Source organism: Lissotriton vulgaris, unplaced genomic scaffold (genome assembly GCF_964263255.1).
Source record: "Lissotriton vulgaris unplaced genomic scaffold, aLisVul1.2 SCAFFOLD_2550, whole genome shotgun sequence".
NCBI classification, from domain to species: domain Eukaryota; kingdom Metazoa; phylum Chordata; class Amphibia; order Caudata; family Salamandridae; genus Lissotriton; species Lissotriton vulgaris.
Window position 1 is genome coordinate 130,770 of NW_028252630.1, and position 21,655 is coordinate 152,424.

General features: G+C 46.1%; 1 protein-coding gene across 1 annotated transcript in view; it reads left to right on the top strand.

The window, feature by feature from the left end:
• The window catches only part of LOC147662092 (phospholipase A2 inhibitor and Ly6/PLAUR domain-containing protein-like), a 72,089-nt gene that overhangs the window by 31,351 nt on the left and 19,083 nt on the right, over window positions 1-21,655 (top strand). The window contains exons 4-5 of the mRNA XM_086951117.1: window positions 3,615-3,764; window positions 4,575-4,727. Of these exons, the coding sequence (XP_086807243.1) occupies window positions 3,615-3,764; window positions 4,575-4,727 (303 nt within the window). The remainder of the gene's footprint in view (window positions 1-3,614; window positions 3,765-4,574; window positions 4,728-21,655) is intronic.

Genomic DNA, 21,655 nt, shown 5'->3' on the forward strand with positions numbered 1-21,655 from the left:
AAGACAGGGCTGCAGAAGCAGTGAGAGGAGATGGAGGAAAACTTGGGATCCCATGGATAGGGAGGCTCATAAGTCTGCTCTACGGGAGTATAAGCAGAAAGTGATAATGGAGAAGAAGGAATACTTTTCCAACCTCACTAGTTCACTCTCTTCCTCTAGGGAGCTTTTCAAAATTACGGACTTGCTATGCTCCCTCCAACTTCCAGATCCCGTAGTCAGTTCTCAACGTCTTTGTGACAACATTGCAGACTTTTTTCATAAAAAAATCTTTGATATTCATACTTCCCTAGAAGTACAACGTCTCTCCTTGGCTGAAAATATTTCTCCAGGCATAAGCTTTTCTGAGTCACTGGATATAGCCCCTTCCAGCCTTCTCTCTGATTTTCCTTCTATGTCTCTGGAGGGATTGAATCTTCTTCTAGACAAGACAAAATCCTCCTCTCCACTAGATCCATTGCCTCTTAAAAAGCTAAAAGAGTGTAGAACAGCCTCCTTCCTCCCCTACTTGAGGTGATGAATAAGGTAATCGCCCAAGGCACTTTTCCATCAATATGGAAGAAGGCCATTGTGAAGCCGCTCCTCAAGAAGCCTTCACTCGATCCTGGCCTCTTGAAAAATTTTAGACCCATTTCCCTGCTCCCTGCACCTGCTAAAATTTCAGAAGCACACTTGAATCGCCATTTATCTTCTTTCCTTGAAGCTTCGGAGTATCTGGACATTTACCCAACATGGATTTCGAAAACATCATAGCACGGAATCTGCTCTCACCTCTGTAGTAGATAACATCCGACGCAAGGTTGATGCTGGACAAACTACTGTCCTTGTGCTATTGGACCTCACGGCCGCATTTGACACCCTGTCTCCTGCCATCCTAACATCTCGGCTTAGGGAGGCAGGTGTCACTGGCTCGGCCCTGAGTCTCCTCAACTCCTTTCTCCTTGATAGGGAACAGAGAGTGATGCTCGGCAACCACCTCTCCCCAGCAAAGTCTTTGCAATGTGGGGTGCCACAGGGGTCGGCATTAAGTCCGACCCTGTTCAACATCTACGTGGCCCCCCTTGCTAGGCTTGTAAGATCGCAGGGGATGGAGGTGGTATCATACGCCGATGACACCCAGATCATGGTTTCACTCACTCAGTCCTCTGTCATAACATCTGCCTCTAGCTTCAGGTCCTGTATGCAACATGTTGCTGATTGGATGGTTACCAACTCCCTGAAGCTAAATGGCGACAAGACTGAGGTCTTGGTCTTTGGGAAGGACCAAGATATCTGGTCGAGTGAGTGGTGGCCCTCCTCTCTTGGCATCTGCCCCACTCCCTCTCAATCTGCCAGAAATCTGGGTGTGGTGTTCGATACTTCACTCTCGATGTCCCTACAGGTGAATCGGACTGTTGCGACCTGCTGGGGCGTGATCAGGACGCTCAACAGAATTCGCAGCTATCTGTCTCTTCAAGCACGCAAGCAGATTGCAGTCGCCCTTGTTGGTTCCAGGTTAGACTATTGCAACTCTCTCTACATGGAATCCAACAAGGGCCTCATACACCGACTGCAAATCGTGCAGAATGCTGTTGCACGTTTTGTCCTAGATCTTCCTAGGGCTTCTTCTGCTACTGCTGCGAGGAGAGACCTTCATTGGCTGCCTATTCAGCACAGAATTTACTTTAAAATTCTGTGTCTGACCTATAGAGCTCTCGAGGATGGACCTAAAGGCGCTATCAGTTCCCTGCTTACTCGCTATCACCCCACAAGGTGCTTGCGATCTTCGGGACTATTCCAACTTGTTGCCCCTCGCTTTAAGCTCACCAGATGGGGAGCTAGGGCCTTTTCCGTCGTTGCCCCACAGACTGGAACACCTTGCCGATGGAGATGAAGACCCTACCCTCTCTAGCGCTGTTTAAAAAGGCCTTAAAAACGTGGTGCTTTTCTGGAGCTTACACAGGTTGAGCTGCAGGGTTTTTGTTATGAGCTGGATTTGGAATTAGGCGCCTTGATGCCCATTGGGCTAAGTTTGCGCATGATAAAACCCCTTTTATTATTATTATTATTAAGTATTTTCAGTGAACTCACTCTCATGAACACACAACTAGGGCGAGGTGGTATTTTAAATATAATGCTAGATTGCCTCCGTCCAGTGTCTGTACATAGAGATAAAATGCATGGGATATAACTTGAATCAAATGAGTATGAAGGTGAAAGGAGGCAAGAGGTAAAAGATCAAAGATGGGCATATAAATGAAACGACAGTTGGGGAAACAGGAAAAATAGGCACAGAAGAGCGGAAGGAGATAATGAGTAAGAGGGGTCAGAAATTGCCCTGAAAGGAGCAAAGAAGAATTGCAAGGAGCTCCATTTGCATCAAAAGCTATGGAAGAGTGATTGGAAAGAAGGCAACAGACAGCAGCAGACATGCGTAAAGAGTGTCTAAGGGAGACTTGGGAAAACAGTGTAGAAGTGGCAGCGAGAGATAAAGCAGAGAGCAAGTAGGTAGCAAAGGGGGAGCCGTGGTGGGAAACTGTTAAGGAGGCTAGAAATGAAAGAAAAATAGGCGTTCAAAGGGCAAAAAGAGTGTAGACACAAAAGTGCGCAAGATACCGAGAGAGTGAGAGAGAGAAGTGAGGAAGAAGAAGTGAATAAAAGGGTGTTGGCCGTAAGGGCCCAATGTGTGCCAGGCAGGGGCAGATGGCATCTGCTTCAGGGCTGATTTGCTCTGTGGCTGCCAGTAGTAAGCAAGTGGGGGAGGCTTAGGACATGGTGGGAACCACCACAGCGGTAGAGGGAAGACACAAAGAAGAACAGGAGAGCAGAATGAAGAGAGGGTGTAAGATGACATAGATGGTGAAACAAATTAAAGGGTAAGTCAATGAAAATGGAACAATAGATGGACAGGCCTGATTCACAACAGTGACATACATATTAAGTAACTACAACTTTTGGCTGTCACAAGATCTGAGTGGAAGTTACAAGTGAAAAAACTAAAAACAAAAACATTTGTAAGTGCAGCACCACACAGTGCCAACCACTGATCCTGTGATAGCCTCCAATCGAAAATAATGGTGGTAGGAGATTAAAATAACACCCCCCCAAAAAAATAATGTTAATTCAAATATTGAATATAAAAAATTGAAAAATGCAAAAAAAATATATTAAGTTATTGTTATATCAATTTTTAAGTTACAAATTAGTGTATCAAAACTTCATATAATTACATTTTTCTATTTACTATTTGCATACATTTTTAGAATTCATTTATATTTGTTTGAATTTCTAACTATTTTAAATATTTTGATTTAGTAGCTAAAAAAGAAAGGGTGTATATTGAATATTTTTGCATTATGGATATGTGTGTGTATGTTTGCCCTTACTACTCACTTACATGTCGCATACAATCAGGCTAGTGATCTACTCAAACAACACACAATTCTACTGCACTCACTGGTAACACATCCTTTTCATAGACAAACATAAATGATCTGGGACTCAAGAGACAAATCTAACATTTCTGTAATTGCATACAAAGTGGGGTGTCAAAAGCAGTCATTGTGAGAATCTGGGGACTGAGCACCATTTTTATGAACAGAATTATGCTTCTCAATACCTGTCCTTCGTTGTTTCAGCTCCTCCTCCAGACGACACCCCCAATGGATACATATGTGAAGGTTGTACCAGTGACCAGTCCGCGATGACCTGCACACCAACTGTAGATGTTCAGTGCACTGGAAAGCAGAACACCTGTGTCATCTTCAATGGAACTGCCTGGAGGCCTGGTGAGATACATTGTGTTATAATTCCACTTGTCTTGGTGGGCCGTGTGCCTCTGTGCAATCTCCATGCACCAAGGCTCTACGCAGAGCATCCTTCCTCGCAACTCAGCTAGAGTGCAGCTGCTGCGGGTTGAGGAGGAAGGGACGCTGCGACATCTGTGTTCTTGAAGTCAATAAACCTGTTTATGCTTGAATCACAACTTATTTCTGGCACTCATTAACACACCACTATGGTGCAGTGGTATTTTATGTTCTATGCAGGATTAAAATCCACCACCAGAGGGTGCACAAAGAGATAATAAATAAAAATAAAAATAAAACATACTTTCTGCCATGAAGGTGGTACACCTCATGGCTTCATTTAATTAACTGAGTAGTCTTAGTTTTCATTTAAATGACATGTGTGGAAGTTATCAACTTTCATTGCAAAAGAAACAAGTGAAAAAGGAAACCACAAACAGTATAAAACAACATGATTTCTAACATAATCTCTATCAAATAATATGATGATCATTGTTAGCAATAAACACTTGAGACTATAACGTACAAGTCATGCTGACAGTGTCCTTGTCCGGTGTCCTGCCCTTAATTCCCACCATGAGGACATGTATCGACCATCTGTAACACTTACAATTCATCAATGAATCCCAGGCCATCGAACCTGGGACAAATGGCCTCCAACAATTACTGTTATGGGTCAGCGGCCAACCTGAGATCTGGGGGGATGGAAGGGAAATGGGTTGCTTCCGAATGCAGAAAACCTTGATCAAACAGCAATGTTAATGACTGATTATTGTTTGTGTTTTTCAACAGGAGTAGCTGGGAAAGAGTATACCTTCAGTGGATGCACTACGCAAGATTTTTGCAAAGTTGGAATTTTCAACCTGGCATCATCGCAAACCTATGATTATGCTTTAAAGTGTTCCCCTGCCCTGAAAGTTCGAGACCTTTTTTCTTCCCCCACAGGTACTCTGAGTCTAGCTTAGTAGTTATCAGAAGACACATTCCTAAAGCTCTACAAGTATGTGGAATGCAGTGTCTGGTCTTGTGATGAGGAATCACATGAACTAATGTCAGCCTCTCTGAGACACAGTGTATAAGTGCCCATTGTCCTTAGTACAATCGAGGCCGGAATGCTGTGTAACCACCGGCTTCTCTAATCAGCCATTCTATGCACCTGGGCATCCCAGAAGCTCATCTTAGATTCATGCATTGAGTTATCGAAGCACGGGCCCTATAATCACCCAACAAGTCTGTCTTATGGTTGTAGAAGGAGCTTGCTCTGATGTGCTATTAATGCTGGCTTCATGAGTAGCCATGAACAGCCAGTCCAGTGTTTCTTCTGCTTCTTGGTTGAATGCCTCTGCTATCATAAAGTAATTTAGAATATATGTCACAGTTGTGTTGATGGTGTCAAAATACAAGAACACAGGGTTATTGGTTCATATCTCCAATTTTAATGTGCCTTTTAATCCAGCAATCAGCTACAGCTATAAGCAAAAATAGAAAACAAAATATAGACCCCCTTTGTATTGAACATTGAAAAAACTAATAAACATTAGTTCACACTGCTGCATCTATGGTGGGTCTGTGTCTTTATTGGCTAGCTTGGGTTTGGTGCTTAATGACAGATGTGTAAAAGAAATTACGGTAAATACCATACCAAGACCAGTTACTTCAGTCAGGATGAAGCATTCAATGCAATGCAGGCAACAGAATGAAGACCCAGAGTCTGATGTTATCAGTTAGACCTGCCCCTGCTCAAGACCTCTGATGGAACCTCACTGTCGTCATGCCATGGTGGATGCCTTGACGGATGTTACGTTGGAGGCCAGTGGAGGACAGGTTGCACCAGAGTGAAGTTCAAGACTATGGACCTGAATAGGATCTCGGCGGACAGGTGACTCTATCACAACTCTGACGGATATCCTGTCCGCTGAAAAATAAATTCCATTATATCCTCTGGGATTTAACTTTTGGCAGATGGGATACGTGTATTCGTTGTTACGGAGTAACCGGTCTGCCGAGATCTCATTCCGGTCCTATGTCTAGCAAACGGTGGACTTTAGGTTTGCCATGAATTTCACTATATGAAAGTCCAAGCAATCATTGGGGGTTGTGGCAACTGAGTCTCAGCTCGGGAAGCTGAGTATACTCTTAGCTGATTACCCCTTAATATTTTGTTGATAGAGGCAAATGAAGTGGTGCAGACACATCATAAATTTCCTAATCATGACTGGGGATAAAACATGAAAGTATTAGGTCTGATGATAACTTAAACCTTTGACAATGTTGTCAGTTTACCTGTGCAGAAACTTCCCTTGAGTTCCAAATATATATTTCTTTAAAACATGAAGGAAGAGAGTAATATAGATATTTCAGAACATATGCAACATCATAATATGAGTGACTGTGATGAAATTGGATGTAATGCATGGTGCGGTTGTGTGTCCTCAACATGTAGTACACTACCAACCCCTTTATGAGCATTCAGGTTTTGTTTCTTAAACCTTAGCTCATCCCTGTGTATTTGCTGAAGGCACATACAATGACTAGTACATACTTCAAGCCTTGGCATCTCTCTATCTGGATGTAATCCATCTGGAGGACCTCAAAGGGGTGATCGGGGATCCCAAACCCTCCCCGGGGCACCACAGTTCCCTTCCCGAGGTTGTGTTGCAAACAGATAAGGCATTGCTGGACCAGGCGTTTGGCTGAGTCGGGGATGTTGTCGTTGTACCAGACTTTGGAAATGAGTTCGATCATGGGTGCAGATCCTATGTGTGCGGGGGAATGTGCCATAGTCAGTACCGAGGTCAGGCAGCAGCCATCTGTTTGCGTCTTTCGTCCGCCAGCAGCCCTCATCGTCCTTCAAACCCACCCGTGCCCACTCGGTCAGTTCGTGAGGGGTGCTGGCCGACTGGATGTCTCTAATCATTTCCCTAGCGTCAGTCCATTTCTCTGCTTGTGACCTGGTCACATATATGCGTGTCACCGTCTTGTTCTCAGCTGTGGTTCGTGCAGTGATGTCGGCCAGTGTGTTCCCTTGTCCGACTAAGTCTGTCACCTTCTTGTGTGCCTGGCATTTGATTACTGCTAATCGTTTGGGGAGGAGAACTGCTTCAATCAAAGCAGAAACCAGATCTCCGTGAAGGATGGGTGTGCCGTGTGATGTCAGGAATCCCCTTTCCCTCCATAGGAGCCCAAAATGGTGAACCACCCCGAAGGCATACTGGCTGTCCGTATATACGTTCGCGGTGGTTCCTGTGGCTATGATGCATGCTCGTGTGAGGGCTATCAGCTCTGCAGCCTGTGCAGATCGTTGTGTGATGCGGGCTGTCTCAACTACTGTTCGGGCTGTCGTTACTGCATAGGCAGCTGAAGTGGTGCCATCTGGGAGTTTGATGCATGAGACGTCTACCCATAGCTCTCCATCAGGGTCCGCAAAAGCAGTGTCTCGGAGGTCAACTCTACTCCTAGTTTGTTCGTCCGTGAGGGTTACACAGTCGTGTATGGAAGGCACGTCGGGGTCATTTTCAGGCAGGGGCAACAGTGTGGCAGGATTCAAAGTCGTGCCTCTCTTTAGTGTGATGTGGGGTGCAAGTAGCGTCAATTCGTACCCTGTCAGTCGTGCGCTAGTCAGGTGTTGAGTCTTGGTTTGGTTCAAAAGGGTGTCGACCGCATGGGGTACTAACACAGTGAGGGAGTTCGAAAGTACGATTCCCTCGCTCTGACGGATAGAGACAGCAGCGGCAGCTACTGCTCGAAGGCAGGCAGGCAAATCTCTGGCTACAGGGTCAAGAGTGGCAGAGAAGTAGGCACAAGGGCGCTGCTTAGGACCGATAGACTGTGTTAGAACGGACAATGCACACCCCTCCCTTTCGTGGATGAAAAGGGAAAAGGGCTTGGAGTAATCCGGTGTTTCCAGGACAGGGGCCGAGCAAAGGGCATCCCGTAGCTCCTTAAAGGATGCTTGACACTCAGGGGTCCAAGGAAGCGGGAAGGGGGCATCTTTGGCCAGCAAGGCAAGTAGGGGTTTTACAATGAGGCTGAAATTTGGTAACCATTGTCTGCAAAAAGAGGTAAGGCCAACTAAAGAGCGGACTTGCTTTTGTGTTTTTGGGATGGGGGTATCTAGGATGGTCTGGATTCGATCAGGCGTAAGTTTCCTCCCTTCTTTGGACAGGAGATGGCCTAGGTATGTCACTTGTGGCTGGCAGAACTGTAGTTTCTTTTTGGAGACTTTTTGGCCATTTTCTGCGAGAAAGTGTAGGAGTTGGATAGTGGCTGTGATTGCAAGTGGGGTGGTGTCAGCCGCCAAAAGGATATCATCGACATATTGGACCAACACCACTCCATCTGGTAGCTGGACGGCGTCCAGCTGTCTTTTGAGGGCCTGGCTGTAAATGCTGGGACTTTCAGTGTACCCCTGGGGAGCTCTACAAAATCGGTACGAGCGGGATTTTAGGGTGAAGCCGAAGAGATAACGGCTGTCTGGGTGGATGGGGATAGAGAAAACGCATTCTTGAGGTCAATAACAGTGAAGGTGGTGGCAGTGGATGGAATGAGGGTCAAAATGGTGGTGATGTCTGAGACTACGGGGTATTGGGGTACAACCACTTTGTTAATCTCTCGCAGGTCGATGATGAAGCGGTACGCTTTCTCATCTCCCTCGCCTTGCTTTTTAAAAATGGGTAGGATAGGGCTGTTGCAGACATTGCTAACCACTTCTTCGACCACTCCTGCATCTACTAGAGACTGAATGATTGCTACCAGTGCCTTCTCGCCCTCGGGCGATATCCGATACTGTGGGAGTTTCGGGAGCATAGCGTCCTGTCTTACAGTTATATGAATGGGGTCAATCATCATTCGTCCCACATCAGAGTCATTCTTGGCCCATAGGTACGGGGGCAGGGTGTCGAGCAAGGACAGATCAGCGTCAGTTATGGAGCACATGTGTCGTGCAGGGCAGGATTTGGGCGTGCCTGGGTTGTCGTACAGGATGACTCGGACTCCATCTGAGGAACACCTAATGGTAGCTCGAAAATGCTTCAGTAAGTCAATGCCCATAATGGCGTCAGGGGAGTTGGAGGAGAGCAGAAATGTTGTGTCAGTGGTGTTGCTTTCTAGATCAAAGGTGATAGGCACGGACAGGGGGTTAGTGGAGGGCGTCCCATCGAAACCTATCGATATAATGTGTGAGCCAGACAAGGGTGCCCTTGGAATCAGTCGTTTCGATAACACACTATGTGTCGCCCCAGTGTCTACCAAAAATGGAGACTCTGTACCCAGGACCTTAGCAGTGACGTAAGGACCTTGCTGGTCAACACAGAGCTCGACTGGATCCCTCCCTTGCCCCTGGCAGTCCTATGCAAAATCGGGGGCATTCTCACCGTCGGATAGTTGATACTGGTTCTGTCGGGGACGGTCAAATGTGTTCGATCTCCCTGGTCTGTCATTGGTGGTGTCGTTTGTGTACCCTCGTCCTTGTCCCCTATTTCTCGGCCCACCCGCTACGTCCTTGGGGTCCCTATTTCTGTTCATCTCTAATAGAACCGCACACTGGGATTTCCAATGACCGAATCCTTTGCAGAAGGCACATTGGTCCTCGCTAATGTCTCTACGTCCAATGTGGGGTGTTGGGGTGTGGTCTTTGGGAGGCGGATTTCTAGAGGTGGTCGATTGGTAGTTCCCCCTGTGGGGTTCCCGTCCGACCGCTATACCTTGTATCTGGGCTATCATCACCCTTTCTTTCAAATCTTTCTTCTTTTTCTCGGATGCCCTATCACTCTCATTCTTCTGGTGCTCGTAATACTGAGCCATCTGAAGGATAGCTGCGGGTTTGGAGGCCCCCCAACTACTCTCACTCGTCTGCAGCTTTTGGGAAACCTCTTGTGATAGGCCCTTTACATAATTTTGTACAAACAGGTGTTGTCCGGTTGTGGTGGTCATATCTTGCCCACTGTAGTCGGAGAACACTGTCTCGAATCGGGAGAAGTATTCCGATACATCTTCCTGGGGTTTCTGACGACAGGCCGTGACTATCGACCAGTCTACCTTTTTCTCTGGGATCAGTGTCTTTAACTTCTGAACTAATTTGTCTGGGAGTTCTAATATGTCTTTTACTGGTTTCTTTCCGGGCTCTCGCTGTCTATCTAGATCACTGAGTTGCTTCCAGGTATGTCCGAACAGATCCGTGTGGTCAGCCTTCCGGATTTGCTTCCACACGTCAGCTGGCAGACATAACCCGAAAAACAGGTCAATGTCCGCTAAAGTCATTATCGTCGAACCCAAGGCTGTGCCTAATTCGGTATAGAATGCTGTCGGGTTCTTTCTTAAATCGGGCAGAGTTTGTCTAAAGGTTAAGATGTCTTGTCGGTCCTATGGTTGGTAAACCAAATTGTACACAACCCTCCCCTTTGCATCTTCATGGTTAATATCGTCGTTTGTTCCCTGACCACGTGGCGGAAGCCAGTAAGGGGCCGCCTCTCTGATGGGCATCATAGAGTTGGCTACTTCTACTGAGGACTCGGTTGTTTCAGGGACTGTAACCTTGACTTCTGGTTTCTGTTCCGTGAGGTGGCGGAAGACCTCAAGCATTTGCATGAAGAGGTCCGTCGCCTCACGTTCGGTCCCATCTCCAACATCAATCTTTCTATATAGCGTTGTCAGTTTAGCGGGGCCCTTACTCTGATACCTATCCTCATATGCGTTCAGGGTGTGGTAGCTGAATCGTAAAATGAAATGCCGTCTGTGGCTGTTGGCATGTGAATTATATGTGTTCATTGTGTATTCTTCGCTCTCCTTCCGCTCGACTAGTGTCTTTGATATTTTGTCAATCCCATCCCGTTCATCTTTACTCAGTCTGTTTGATCTGACCGGTGGTTGCTCGCTAGCCTCGGGGTCACCTGGTGTTGTTGCTAATGCGCCTGGTGCGGAGGCCGCGAGGGCTGGTGCACTAGCGCTAAGGTCACTCTCGTTCGCACCCAGGGCTTGTAGGTGTTGTTGGCAGGGGGCGTATGGAGGGGGCATGTAGATGATTGGGGGACCTAGCAGTAACTCATCGTTCGCCCATTGTTTGGAGGGCAATTCAGGGTAGAGCGTAGAGGGGGTCCTAGCAGGACATTGACCTGTCAGCCCTGATTCTTGTTTTTGTGTAGCTTCTTTTCTTTCTTTTCTTTCTTCTTCTAGTTGCTTAGCGGCTAGGTGGGCTGCCTTTCGTAATTCTTTCCCTATTTTTGCTTCTTCTGTTTTTCTTCGTTGTTCCGTTTCTTTGCGCCACATGCTGATACTATCAAGCATAGTGGGCGTGGTCTTATTTTTCTGGAGCGCTATTTCCAATATTTTTATTTTGTTTTCATCAAAGGAACCTATCAGTGGCCACTGACTTTCAGGGTTCTTCTTTGTGTATTTATGCCATAACTTAGTATAAGCTATAGCGACTAGTCCATGCTTAGTGAACATGTCCTTATTAGGGGTGCCCTCCAGCGGAGCTGGATGGTTCATCTCTAATAAGCGGTCCGGGCTAAACAGGCTACCAATCAGTGGGGAGAAGATAGGCATGACGGGTTACAACGGGGACAAAGGTCTGCACTACCTATCTTATCACGGCGTGCAAAGACTAGATAGAATATTTCTATTCTCCGTTGTTTGCAGGTGGTGAATACCTCAAAAAAAAGAACCAATACCGAACACTTAATGTACGGTCAATCAAACAATCAGTGGGGAGAATAAGTAGGTACGACGGGTTAAAAGTTTGCGTTACCTACTTTTTCTCTACCTGCAAAGAGAGACCTTGTTCTTCCCTGTTTGCAGACAGAGAATCTCCAGACAACAATCCACGAACAACAGTTCGGGAAAACAGTGGGGGAGGAAGATAGGCACGACGAGTTACAATGGGGACAAAAGTCTGCGTTACCTATCCTTCACTGCTTGCAAAGAGAGAGCCTGTTGTTCCTCCGTTTGCAGACGGTAAATCTCCAGAAGAATCAACAAAGCGTAATACTAGTATTATCCAAATCAAACAATCATTTCGTAATTTTGTCGTGTTTACACGACCTTACCTGGACCGCATGGACAGTTTCCTGTCTTCCGAATCAAGCGACCGATCGTCCTCTATTCTTCGTGATGTTCGCGGCACTCCTGATGGTTCCCAGTCAGGACCGTAGATCACTCGAGAGAGGTCTGTTCAGAACTAGTGAAGTTCGGATGATCGGCTGTCAGACGAGGGTCTATCGGACAGGAACTCTCCCGATCGTTGCAGTCGTTCACTCTGTCGTCGGGACCTCTCCCACTGGATCCACGTGTCGCTGATGGGCCCCACGCTTTGGGACGCCAATTGTAGAAAAAACGGTAGGGCTGACGGCCTGTTTCAAGATTGCCCGGCGTTAACCGCCTCTATACCACTCTGGTTACCAAATAAAGAGACAGGCGCTGGAGACTGGAAGGCAGGAAACAGGGTTTTTTTTATTATTCCGACGGAGCAGAACACATCAGATCAGACAACAAGGTATCGTCTTGAGGTGCTCTAGCAGCCTCTCTGAGGCCTGGCCTCTTATACCCTGGTTTATGGCAAGTGACCACTCTTTATTACAATCAAGACATTGTGAAGTAAGGAAAAAGACATCCCCGTAATCCTCGTGTCAATCCCACCCCCACATACATCCACAATAGAGGTCCTCAACCTGCTGATAAGAGGAGGGGGCTATCACGCAGCTGAGTGTTCCGCCGATTCTTAGGATGTGTGCGCCTGATCGTATTCCAGGGGGTGGGGAGGCCATGATCAATAGTGGGTCCTTTGAAGTGGAATGACTCCATGCAATAGGGGGCAGTAAACTGTATCTCCCGGCTTAGGCGATGGCCTCGGACCTGTGTGGACAATCGGACTCGGTGGAAGGGGTCATCAAAGGAGAGGTATTCATGCCGCGTGGAAAATCAGGCGCATAGGGAGAGTTTACCAACAGAGGGGTATTCATGAAAGGAAAGGAGGTGTTTGGTCAGGCGCGAGCGTGACTCGCAAGGACAGAGTCTTGCAGAAGAACAAGGTTTATGACTTGCCCATGTGAGGGAGGAGGGGGGAGCCAGGGTGCGCGGAGAATGCTCGCAGGGTCAGGGGAGCACGCTGGCGATCGATCGAGGACAAGGAGACCATGATACCTAAAATGGCTGTCGTGCATGTTGTACGTGGGTGACAGGCTGGCGCAGACGATGTTCAGACTAAAATTCCACACTCGCCTCAGTCCCCGGCTTCCAAAGAGCGACCTCCGGTGGCAGATCGTTCTCCCACCTTGCCGCCAAGACCTGGAACACCCTCCCTGTCCACCTACGGCAGACGCAAGACCTGCTGACCTTCAGAAAACTCCTCAAGACCTGGCTTTTCGAGCAGTAGCAGCATTCTCCGCCCCAGCGCTGTGAGAAGTTATATATATTGAAAATATATATATATATATATATGTATATTTATTTACTACAAATATCCCCTATACTCTTTATGAGCACAGAAGCAAATGCATTAAAACAAAACACAGTTTAAATACACAAAAGTTGCACATTATGGATGAGCCCTAGGGGCCACCTAAACCATATACTAAAATAGTGGTATAAGTACCACAAATCGAAAAGGAAGTAGGCCTAGGGCCTGGGGAATCACTGGAGCTGTTCGGGACTAGCATTGACTAAGTCGGGAAAGGCCCGCGGGACTCGGGTGAAGCGCTTAAAGCACACGCATGCACCAATGCAAAGTCAATGGTGCTTAAAAGTTACAAAGTTAGTGAAAAGGGAACCTTCCGGATGACCTAGAATCTAGCAACTTGGAACATAGACACTAGAGGTGTATTGCTACACAGGAGCACCGGAGTGCCAGGGTTACCTCACCCACAGGAAGCGGGTGCATATGTCTCAATGTGTGTCGGTTTTCGTCGCGCTGGTCTATGGTGCTTGTAGATGAAGATGCTGCAGGGGGGTCGTCGTGGAGAGTTCCGGTGGATCCAAGGGTGGATCTGAAGAGGTGAAGACCTGAAAGCAGAGGGGACAATGTTCAAAGTCACTAGCCAGTGACTACCGTGGAACCAGGTTGGGACCAGGCGATGTTGGGTGCAAACAGGCGAAGAGGTTAAGATTGTCTCTGCAGCCACATGGACACGAAGAGGTCGAGGACATCCAGGCGTCGGTCACGAGCTGTCCCACAAAGGCTCTAGCTGATTGCGGTGTCGGCTTCTTGATCGGAGCAAACAGACCTTGGCTAATGCAAGCCATGCAGGACACAATGCAAGCTTCTCACTCGGACCATCAAGGTCAGAGGGGGTGCTCCTTTTTACAGGAACGAGGGCCAGTCTGGAGAAACCAGACCAGTGGAGTTTATGTCGGATTTTGTCGCCAAGATGGCCACTAGCCAACGGACTAGTAACCGGGATGGCGTGTCGAGTGGCAAAATGCAAAAGAGCCCCACGCAGATCGAGGAGATGCTGGGGGGCTAATCTTCGGTGCAGATGCTGCTCGGTGGTGGGGCTTCTCAAACCCCAAAGCACAGCATCGATGGTGCCTCGGGTGCTGCGCAGTCAGCTTCTCGTGAGTCTTTCGAGATGGCCGGTCTCACGTATCTCGGTGCCTCCATGGGTCTCTTCTTTCCAGGGACTGTGGATCGGGCTCTGAGATGTCTGGGAGTCTGGGTCTCGTCAGGCTCTGGGCTCTGGCTCTGGCATGAGGGGGCGGCAAAGCAGATGCCGAGTTGCTGGATGGTGCCTGTATTCACAGGGTGGTCGCTCCTTGGCCACAAGGGAGATGCTCTTCAGTCTTCTGTGCAGCAGAATGTTGAAGTCCAGTTTTCTTCTTAGTTTCAAGTCGAGTTCAGGATGATCTGAAGTCTTGGGACACAGCTCCTACTCTTATTCTCAATCTAGGGGTCGGATCACCGGCTAGGTCCCTCCTCTGGGTGGGACCAGGAAGGGGGGGCTGTTATACCCCCTTGCCTTTGTCCATCTCCATGCCAGGACTGGGGCAGAAAAGCCCCAGTACCGGTTTGGACTGGCTTATGCACAGGAACACCTTGTGTGCCCCAGGCATGTCTCATTCTATCCAGCCCTGTCCTACCCAATACACAAAATCCTGTCTGGGGTGGTGCTCGCACCTCCCAAGGCAGGAAACCCTTTGTCCAAGCCTCCCTCGCTGGAAGGATTCCCAGCAGCAGGAGGTCAGACTTGTGTCTGTGGTGGCAGCATCCATTTTGTGATGCTGAGGCTCGAGTTTAACTTTAACCGGGGTTCAGGTTATGCACATGTCGTGTCCCTCTAGAAGGGTGGAATGAAACCCTCGTCACCAGAATTGGTGAGAGGGTAGTATCCCAATTCGTATGACACCTTACTCGATATGTTTTGATAAAGCCAAACCAAAGTTAGCAAATAACCGCAAAGATTATAATGCACTTAGAGTATATGGTATGGCAATATCCCGGAACAGCAAAGGGAGTTGTTCCCGACAGCTGCAGACGGGCTCAGCTCGTGCCAGAGCACCATCTCACATGAAACCAAGCACTCTGCCTCCAGGATTGTCGAGGCCTTCCATAGGAGTGGCTTATAGGTTAACATGTGTCCAGATAGGTTTAGATATAGGTATACTATACCTAAGTAAGAGGTGATTACACCAACTTACCTCAGCTGATTGTTCAGCCAGTTGTGTCAAATATGGAGGCCAGGCCAGGGGTGGCACAATACATGCTGCAGCCCCTGGTAGGCCTTGGATGCACCTATGCCCTGTGTAACTGGGGTACACTGTTACAGGGGCTTATAAGGTGAACCAGATCCAATTCGTAATGTACCTAGAGTGCATTGGCATATAATTTAGAGAGAGAACAGCAGGCTGTGGGTCTGATTAGCAGGCCCACAGCCACATTAAGTCATAAACCAGTGAAGCAAAAAGCAAAAATTTGGGGTGACCATAGGATAGCAGACCCTACTCTCCTACAAGCGCCTTGAGACCCTCACGGGTGAGTAGTGCGCTTTACAAATGATACGATTATTAGATTGATTGCCTATCCACTCCCACCCCCCGCTGCGTAAACAAGTCTCTCTGCTCACCTTCCGCCACCGGCGTGTGCCCAAGAGGGCCCACCAAATGCTGACGTGAGTTCCAATGCCGGGGCCCACGTCCTTGGCAGCCAGACTGTTGGACATTTGATTCTGGATCTTCATTTCGCAATGGCCGAGAACATATCAATGCACCCCACCGAGGAGTCATCTTTGTGTGACGTACCAGCGGGTCAGCCAAGCTCACAATTCAAATCAGGTCCTGATTGCCGGGATGGTGTATTAAGGCCTACGCATCATCACAGGCTGCGCACCCGCTCAGCTCTGGTGGCACTAACTGAGTGGAACTCAAGTCATTGCCACGTGGCGGGTTCCCCGTGTGGGGTAAAGCGCCTCGGCTGCCACCAACTCTGTTTACTTCAAGTCATGTGAGAGATTGGAAATGGCCTCCATCATGTGGGCCCTGCCCTTTTTATTGGCATGGTCACATGTCCTGTGACGCTTGTGCTGCATGGGTGTGGTGTGTGTGTAAACCCGCCGTGAGGGAGTGGCTGTGACATGCTGCCAACTAGACCTGCGATCAGCAGATCACTACATGGAAGACGTGGGACATGCAGCATTGTCATTCCTTCCCTGTAAGCATAAGCGGAGTGGGCATCCTTCACAACTTTACCAATATGGCGGTTTGAATCCACGCACCAACAAAAAAATCCAAATGACTGACTAACATATCCAGCCCTCAAATTACTTTCATATTTCCCTATACCAATTTACCACTAATGCTTTATGGGTTCTGGAGTAGCGTGGTATGTAGGTAGGCCGGAGGGGCTCAATTAATTTCATGCCACAGCCATAAACCTCATCGGTCAACTAGACAGGGTAATTGTACCCGATCAAGCTGACTGATACAGCCTTTTCTAAATGTACACGGGGAGCCATGTTCCGCTTCTCTAATCTTCTACTGAGAGAAACTCCCAGTGCATTGTCACTGTTAATGCACAAAGGATTCTGCAACGCTACAGCTGTGGCATAACATTAATTGACCCCCTCTGGCCTACCTACATACCCCATTGGATTGACATCATGTCCTCACATTGAGTACCCGGACAGGTCCTCATGTGAGTAAACCCTTTTCCTCTATACTTCACGTGTGGCACATCATTTTCACAAGGCTGCGCAATCATAAATTCAAATGTCCCTTCATCTATAGTCCCGAAGAGACCCCACATTGTTTTGAGGGTCAAAACAACGTCAACAAACAGAAGGAGAGAACGATTTTCCGAGCACATATCATCATTGTATATAGCTGCTGTTCACATGGAATTATTTTGATAATGGTCGACTTGTAAAAATTGTGGAAACCTTGTATATAATATTCACATTGTCACTTAGGTTTAGGTTCCCTTTGTCACCGCACAGTGTTGTGTTTGTGTGGTGTTATGCTTCACTTACTTCTTTGTGTTTTCATATTTCATATTTCTTTGCTGTGGGTGTTCTTTTCCTTTTTCCTTTTTTGTGACAGCTACTCCATTCACATCATCGCTCTGCTCCAACTTAAGGAGGTATGTTGTGGCCTTACAATTTCTGTAACATGTGCCAACTATTGTATTTATGCTTATATTTACAGCCTTGAGGAAGTCACAGTGGTGACGAAATGCGCGTTGACAGTTTTCATTCTACTTGACAAAGTACTGAAACTTTAAACACATCACAGAACCTCTCCTTTGTGAATGGTAAGATTTTGGATGTAGTGCCATTGTACAACATTTTTTGATCTTTATTAGCAAATAAATCATTGTAACTATTGACCACATTTTGTTCTCTCACATGATTCTTGTGATAGAAGGTTTCTCGCATCAGTATGGTGTTTTCCTTGCTCTAGAGACTTAAACATAAAATTGTACATATGAATGTTTAGAGTGCCAGTGTTTCCATTTTTTGTATATAATCAACTAGCAATTGGAACAGATCAAGGAATTGGAGGAAGCCAACAAACTCACTCTACTACCTCGTATGCGAAAACCTTGCTAGCTTGTATTGATTAATAGATTGGCAAATTCAAGAAAAATATCAATCAAATTGGATTTGAGAGCACAGCTCATTACTCGTGAGGGCGTCTAGTGTACTGGAATCTTGATGGGACCAATGAACGAATAGAAGGAGAAAACAAGGAGAAAGCAAAAAGAAAACAATGCAAATGAGGGAAAAGCCAGGAGAAGGAACTCTAATAACAGGGGGAACAGTCAAGGACACAGCATTTCAACCAAGGGAGAAGGCAGTAGAAAATTAGGGAAAAGCAAGGAGAAAGGACTCCAAAAAGGGTAGAAATCCAGGAGTAAAAAGGAGCAAGGGCTATGCAGTAGAACGGGGAGTCCTGGGCCTTGGACCTGCTCAATTGGGTCATGCTGCTGCCTTCATTAAGTAGGTTTTGGGAGGAGGGAGGGGTGCTAGCAGACACTGGGCAAGGCTAGGTGGGAGGCATGAAAAATCTACAGCAGACGGGAGTAGCAATGAGAGCAAAACAGGTAGAAAGCAATGAAAAGAGGGAAAAGCAAGAAGAAGGCACTCAAATGAAGAGCAAAAAGCAAGGAGAAAGCAGTAAGCAGTAAGGGTAAAAAGCAGGGAGAAGAAAGGAGAAAGAGCAGTGCAGCAGCACAGGAAGAACTGGGCCTTGGACCTGTTCAATGTGGTTATGCTGCTGCCTTCATTAAGTAGGTTTTGGGAGGAGGTAGGGGTGCTAGAAGGCACTGGTATAGGCTAGGCGGGAGTCAAGAAAAAACTACGGCATGCGGGAGTAGCAACGAGGGCAAAACAAAGGTAGTACTACAAAGGTAGTAACAATAGTCTTTAGATAGCTTACCAGTCCATTCAGTCATATTCAGTAACACAACCTCTTCTGCGGTCCACCACTGGTTCCTTGTTCGCCTTCAAACTTTGAGGTATCCTTCTCAGAGGGGGGGGTCCAGCCGAGCCATTGACGGCCCCTGACGGCCACGGACGGCCCGCCCTTTGCCCGGGCTTAGCCCGGCACCCGCCCACGCGCGTCCTGCGTAACAGGATGGGCTAATTGCTTTTAAACCTTTCACTTGCAGCGGGAGGGGCGAGTTGTCAGGTGCCCCACAGCGTCCCGGACCTTGAAGTACTCATCCTCTTCGGGCCCACAGTAGCAGCGGTGATGCAGTCAAACGAAGAGTCTCCCCAATTTTCGGTGTTTGAGGTAGAATGGCTAAAAGATAAATGGGGTGCACTGTTCTACCATGGATTGAATGAATAATTAAAAGATTTGTTATCATAGGTTCCAAATAACCCTACTGAATTTGAAGAATGAATCATTTAGTTATTTGATTGACCATAAATAAAATAAAAGAAATGGAGAAAAAAAATAACAAAGAGAGACTAAGGCATTTTATTGAACATCAGAAAAGACTGATTCCAAACCTAGGTATTCTTCCTCAGAACCAATTCAAATCAGAGCTGTAAGGTGCCCTTTGTCTCAAAATGAAAGAGAAAGACGACATACGTATCACCCTAGTTTATATTGTGGTTGTACAAATCACTCAGTAAGTATGTGGTCCGAGAACAATGCTTCCCAGCATTGAAAGGAACCCCAGTATTGGATGCTAATTTAGATTTTTCTTCTGATGTCATAGACTTACCAACTACACAGAAGGATAATTCTCATATGTTCTTAACACTATCACTGCTGCATCAATTCCCCCTCTGTGCTGCAGATCCATGGAATACATTGTTTCATGACGAGCTCAGCTCGTCATAAGCACACGACCAGTGTACTGCATGACGAGCTGAGCTCTTCATGAGCATCGAAGGGGTTATCTGGATCTATTTGCCTTGATAAAGAAAAAGATTATGCAGTATTTGTAGTCAATGATTTTGGATCTACAGAAGTATATGTAGATCGGGGTTTCACAAAAAAATAAGGTGTGCCACTTTAGGGCAGTTGATGGTAAAGAATTAACATATGGACCTGTCACTCGTTGTTCTGCACAGTATACAATTGCGTGTAAGGGAGGTCATCAATTGCACATTTATTTTGATTTAATTGATATAACGCAATATTAAATCATTTTGGGGCAACCATGGCTAAAATGAAATGATCCAGACATAGACTGGGAAACCAGAGATGTGAACTTTACATCACGTTTCTATAATTCTGTATATTTGACAGAGAAAGTACCTGAACTAAAAGAAGGATTAATTATTTCTAATAATGTATTTTAAGATTTCTCTGTTACTCACTCACAAGATTGTTCATATTTTACTTCAGAATATTAGGAATTGTATGATGTATTTATTAAGAAGGAGGCTCACACATTAACCCCGGACCTCCCATATGATTGTCAGATAGATCTGATACCTGGAACTGAATTTCCATGTTGTCGCCATAATGCTCTCACTGAAAAATAACAATATATCTGTATAAATGTCTAGATGAGTATCTGGATAATGTTTAATCTATCCAGACTAGCTCTCCAGTGATATCACTAATTTTCTTCATACCCATAAGAGGAGGAGAGGTGAGGCCTTGCATAGACTACCATTTGCTAAATGTTATCACAGTCAAGAACAGGCACCATATTCCATTGGATCCTGTCTCACTAGATCAAGAAATATAGCTTGAATTTGCACACATTTGGATATGAGGGGTGACTATCATTTGGTTAGCCTAGGACAGGCTGATGACTGCTATTTCGAAGCTTTGGTCTCTAGGAATCCCAAGTCATGAACGTTGGGCTGTTAATGGTCCAGCTGTTTTTCCACTTTTTTTATCAATGGAGTATTATACAAGGTTTTGCATACATTTGCCATTGTATATCTTGATGATATCTTGGTGTACTCCACAACATAGCAGGAACATCAGGAGCATGCGAGAACTATATTAAAAGTAGTGAGACAAAATGGTCTTCCTGCTAAAGCTGAGAAGTGTTATTTCACTCAAGATAATGTTGACTTTTATGGGTTTATTATGTCAGCCTCAAAAATCCAAATAAATACACAAAAAGTTGAAGCTCTATTGACCTGGCCCTCGCCCATTTCTGTGAAGGACATACAAACATTCCTGGGATTTGTCAATTTTTTTTGTAATTTCATTGATAGGTTTTCACATAGAGTCATCCACATTAACAACCACTAGGAAAGTGAGTGTCTGAGTTGTTCTTGACACCAGAGGCTGAGGTAGCTTTTCAAGAAATAAAAAACCGATTCACGAATTCCCATTGACTAAGTCATCCTGTACACTACTCTTCCCTTCTAAGCTGAAACTGATACATCTGACGTCGATTTTGGGGCTATTTTGTTGCAAACGCACCCACATCATATTGACTATTATTCTCAGGAAATGAGCACAGATTAAGTAAATTACACCATTACTGAAAAGAAAATGTTGGCCATTAGAAGATGTGCATCCTTGAGTGCTAAGGAATCAAGAGAATCTAACCTTCTTGAAATGTGCAAGAGCTATGACAACTAGGCAGTTATGATGGTCACTATTTTTTCAGATTGTGAATTCATTTTAACATTCAGACATGGCAAAGAGAGTCGGAAGGCAGATGCCATGTTGAATTAATATGGAGAAGAGAGAGAATTGTCCCCATTTCCTATCATTGCACCAGAAAAGATTGTAATCCATATTAGCCAAGAAGATGTTAGACTTGGCTTTTTCAGCAGGTTTACTCCTAGACATTTTCCTTTTTGGCCTCCTGTTTTTGACCCTATTTTTGTTGGTACTTGGACACTTTAACACTGCTATTCAGTACTAAAGTGCATATGCTCTCTGTTTAAATTGTCAATATTGATTGGTGTTTCCATGACTGGCATATTTGATGTACTGGTACGTCACTAGTACAGTGCACTGTG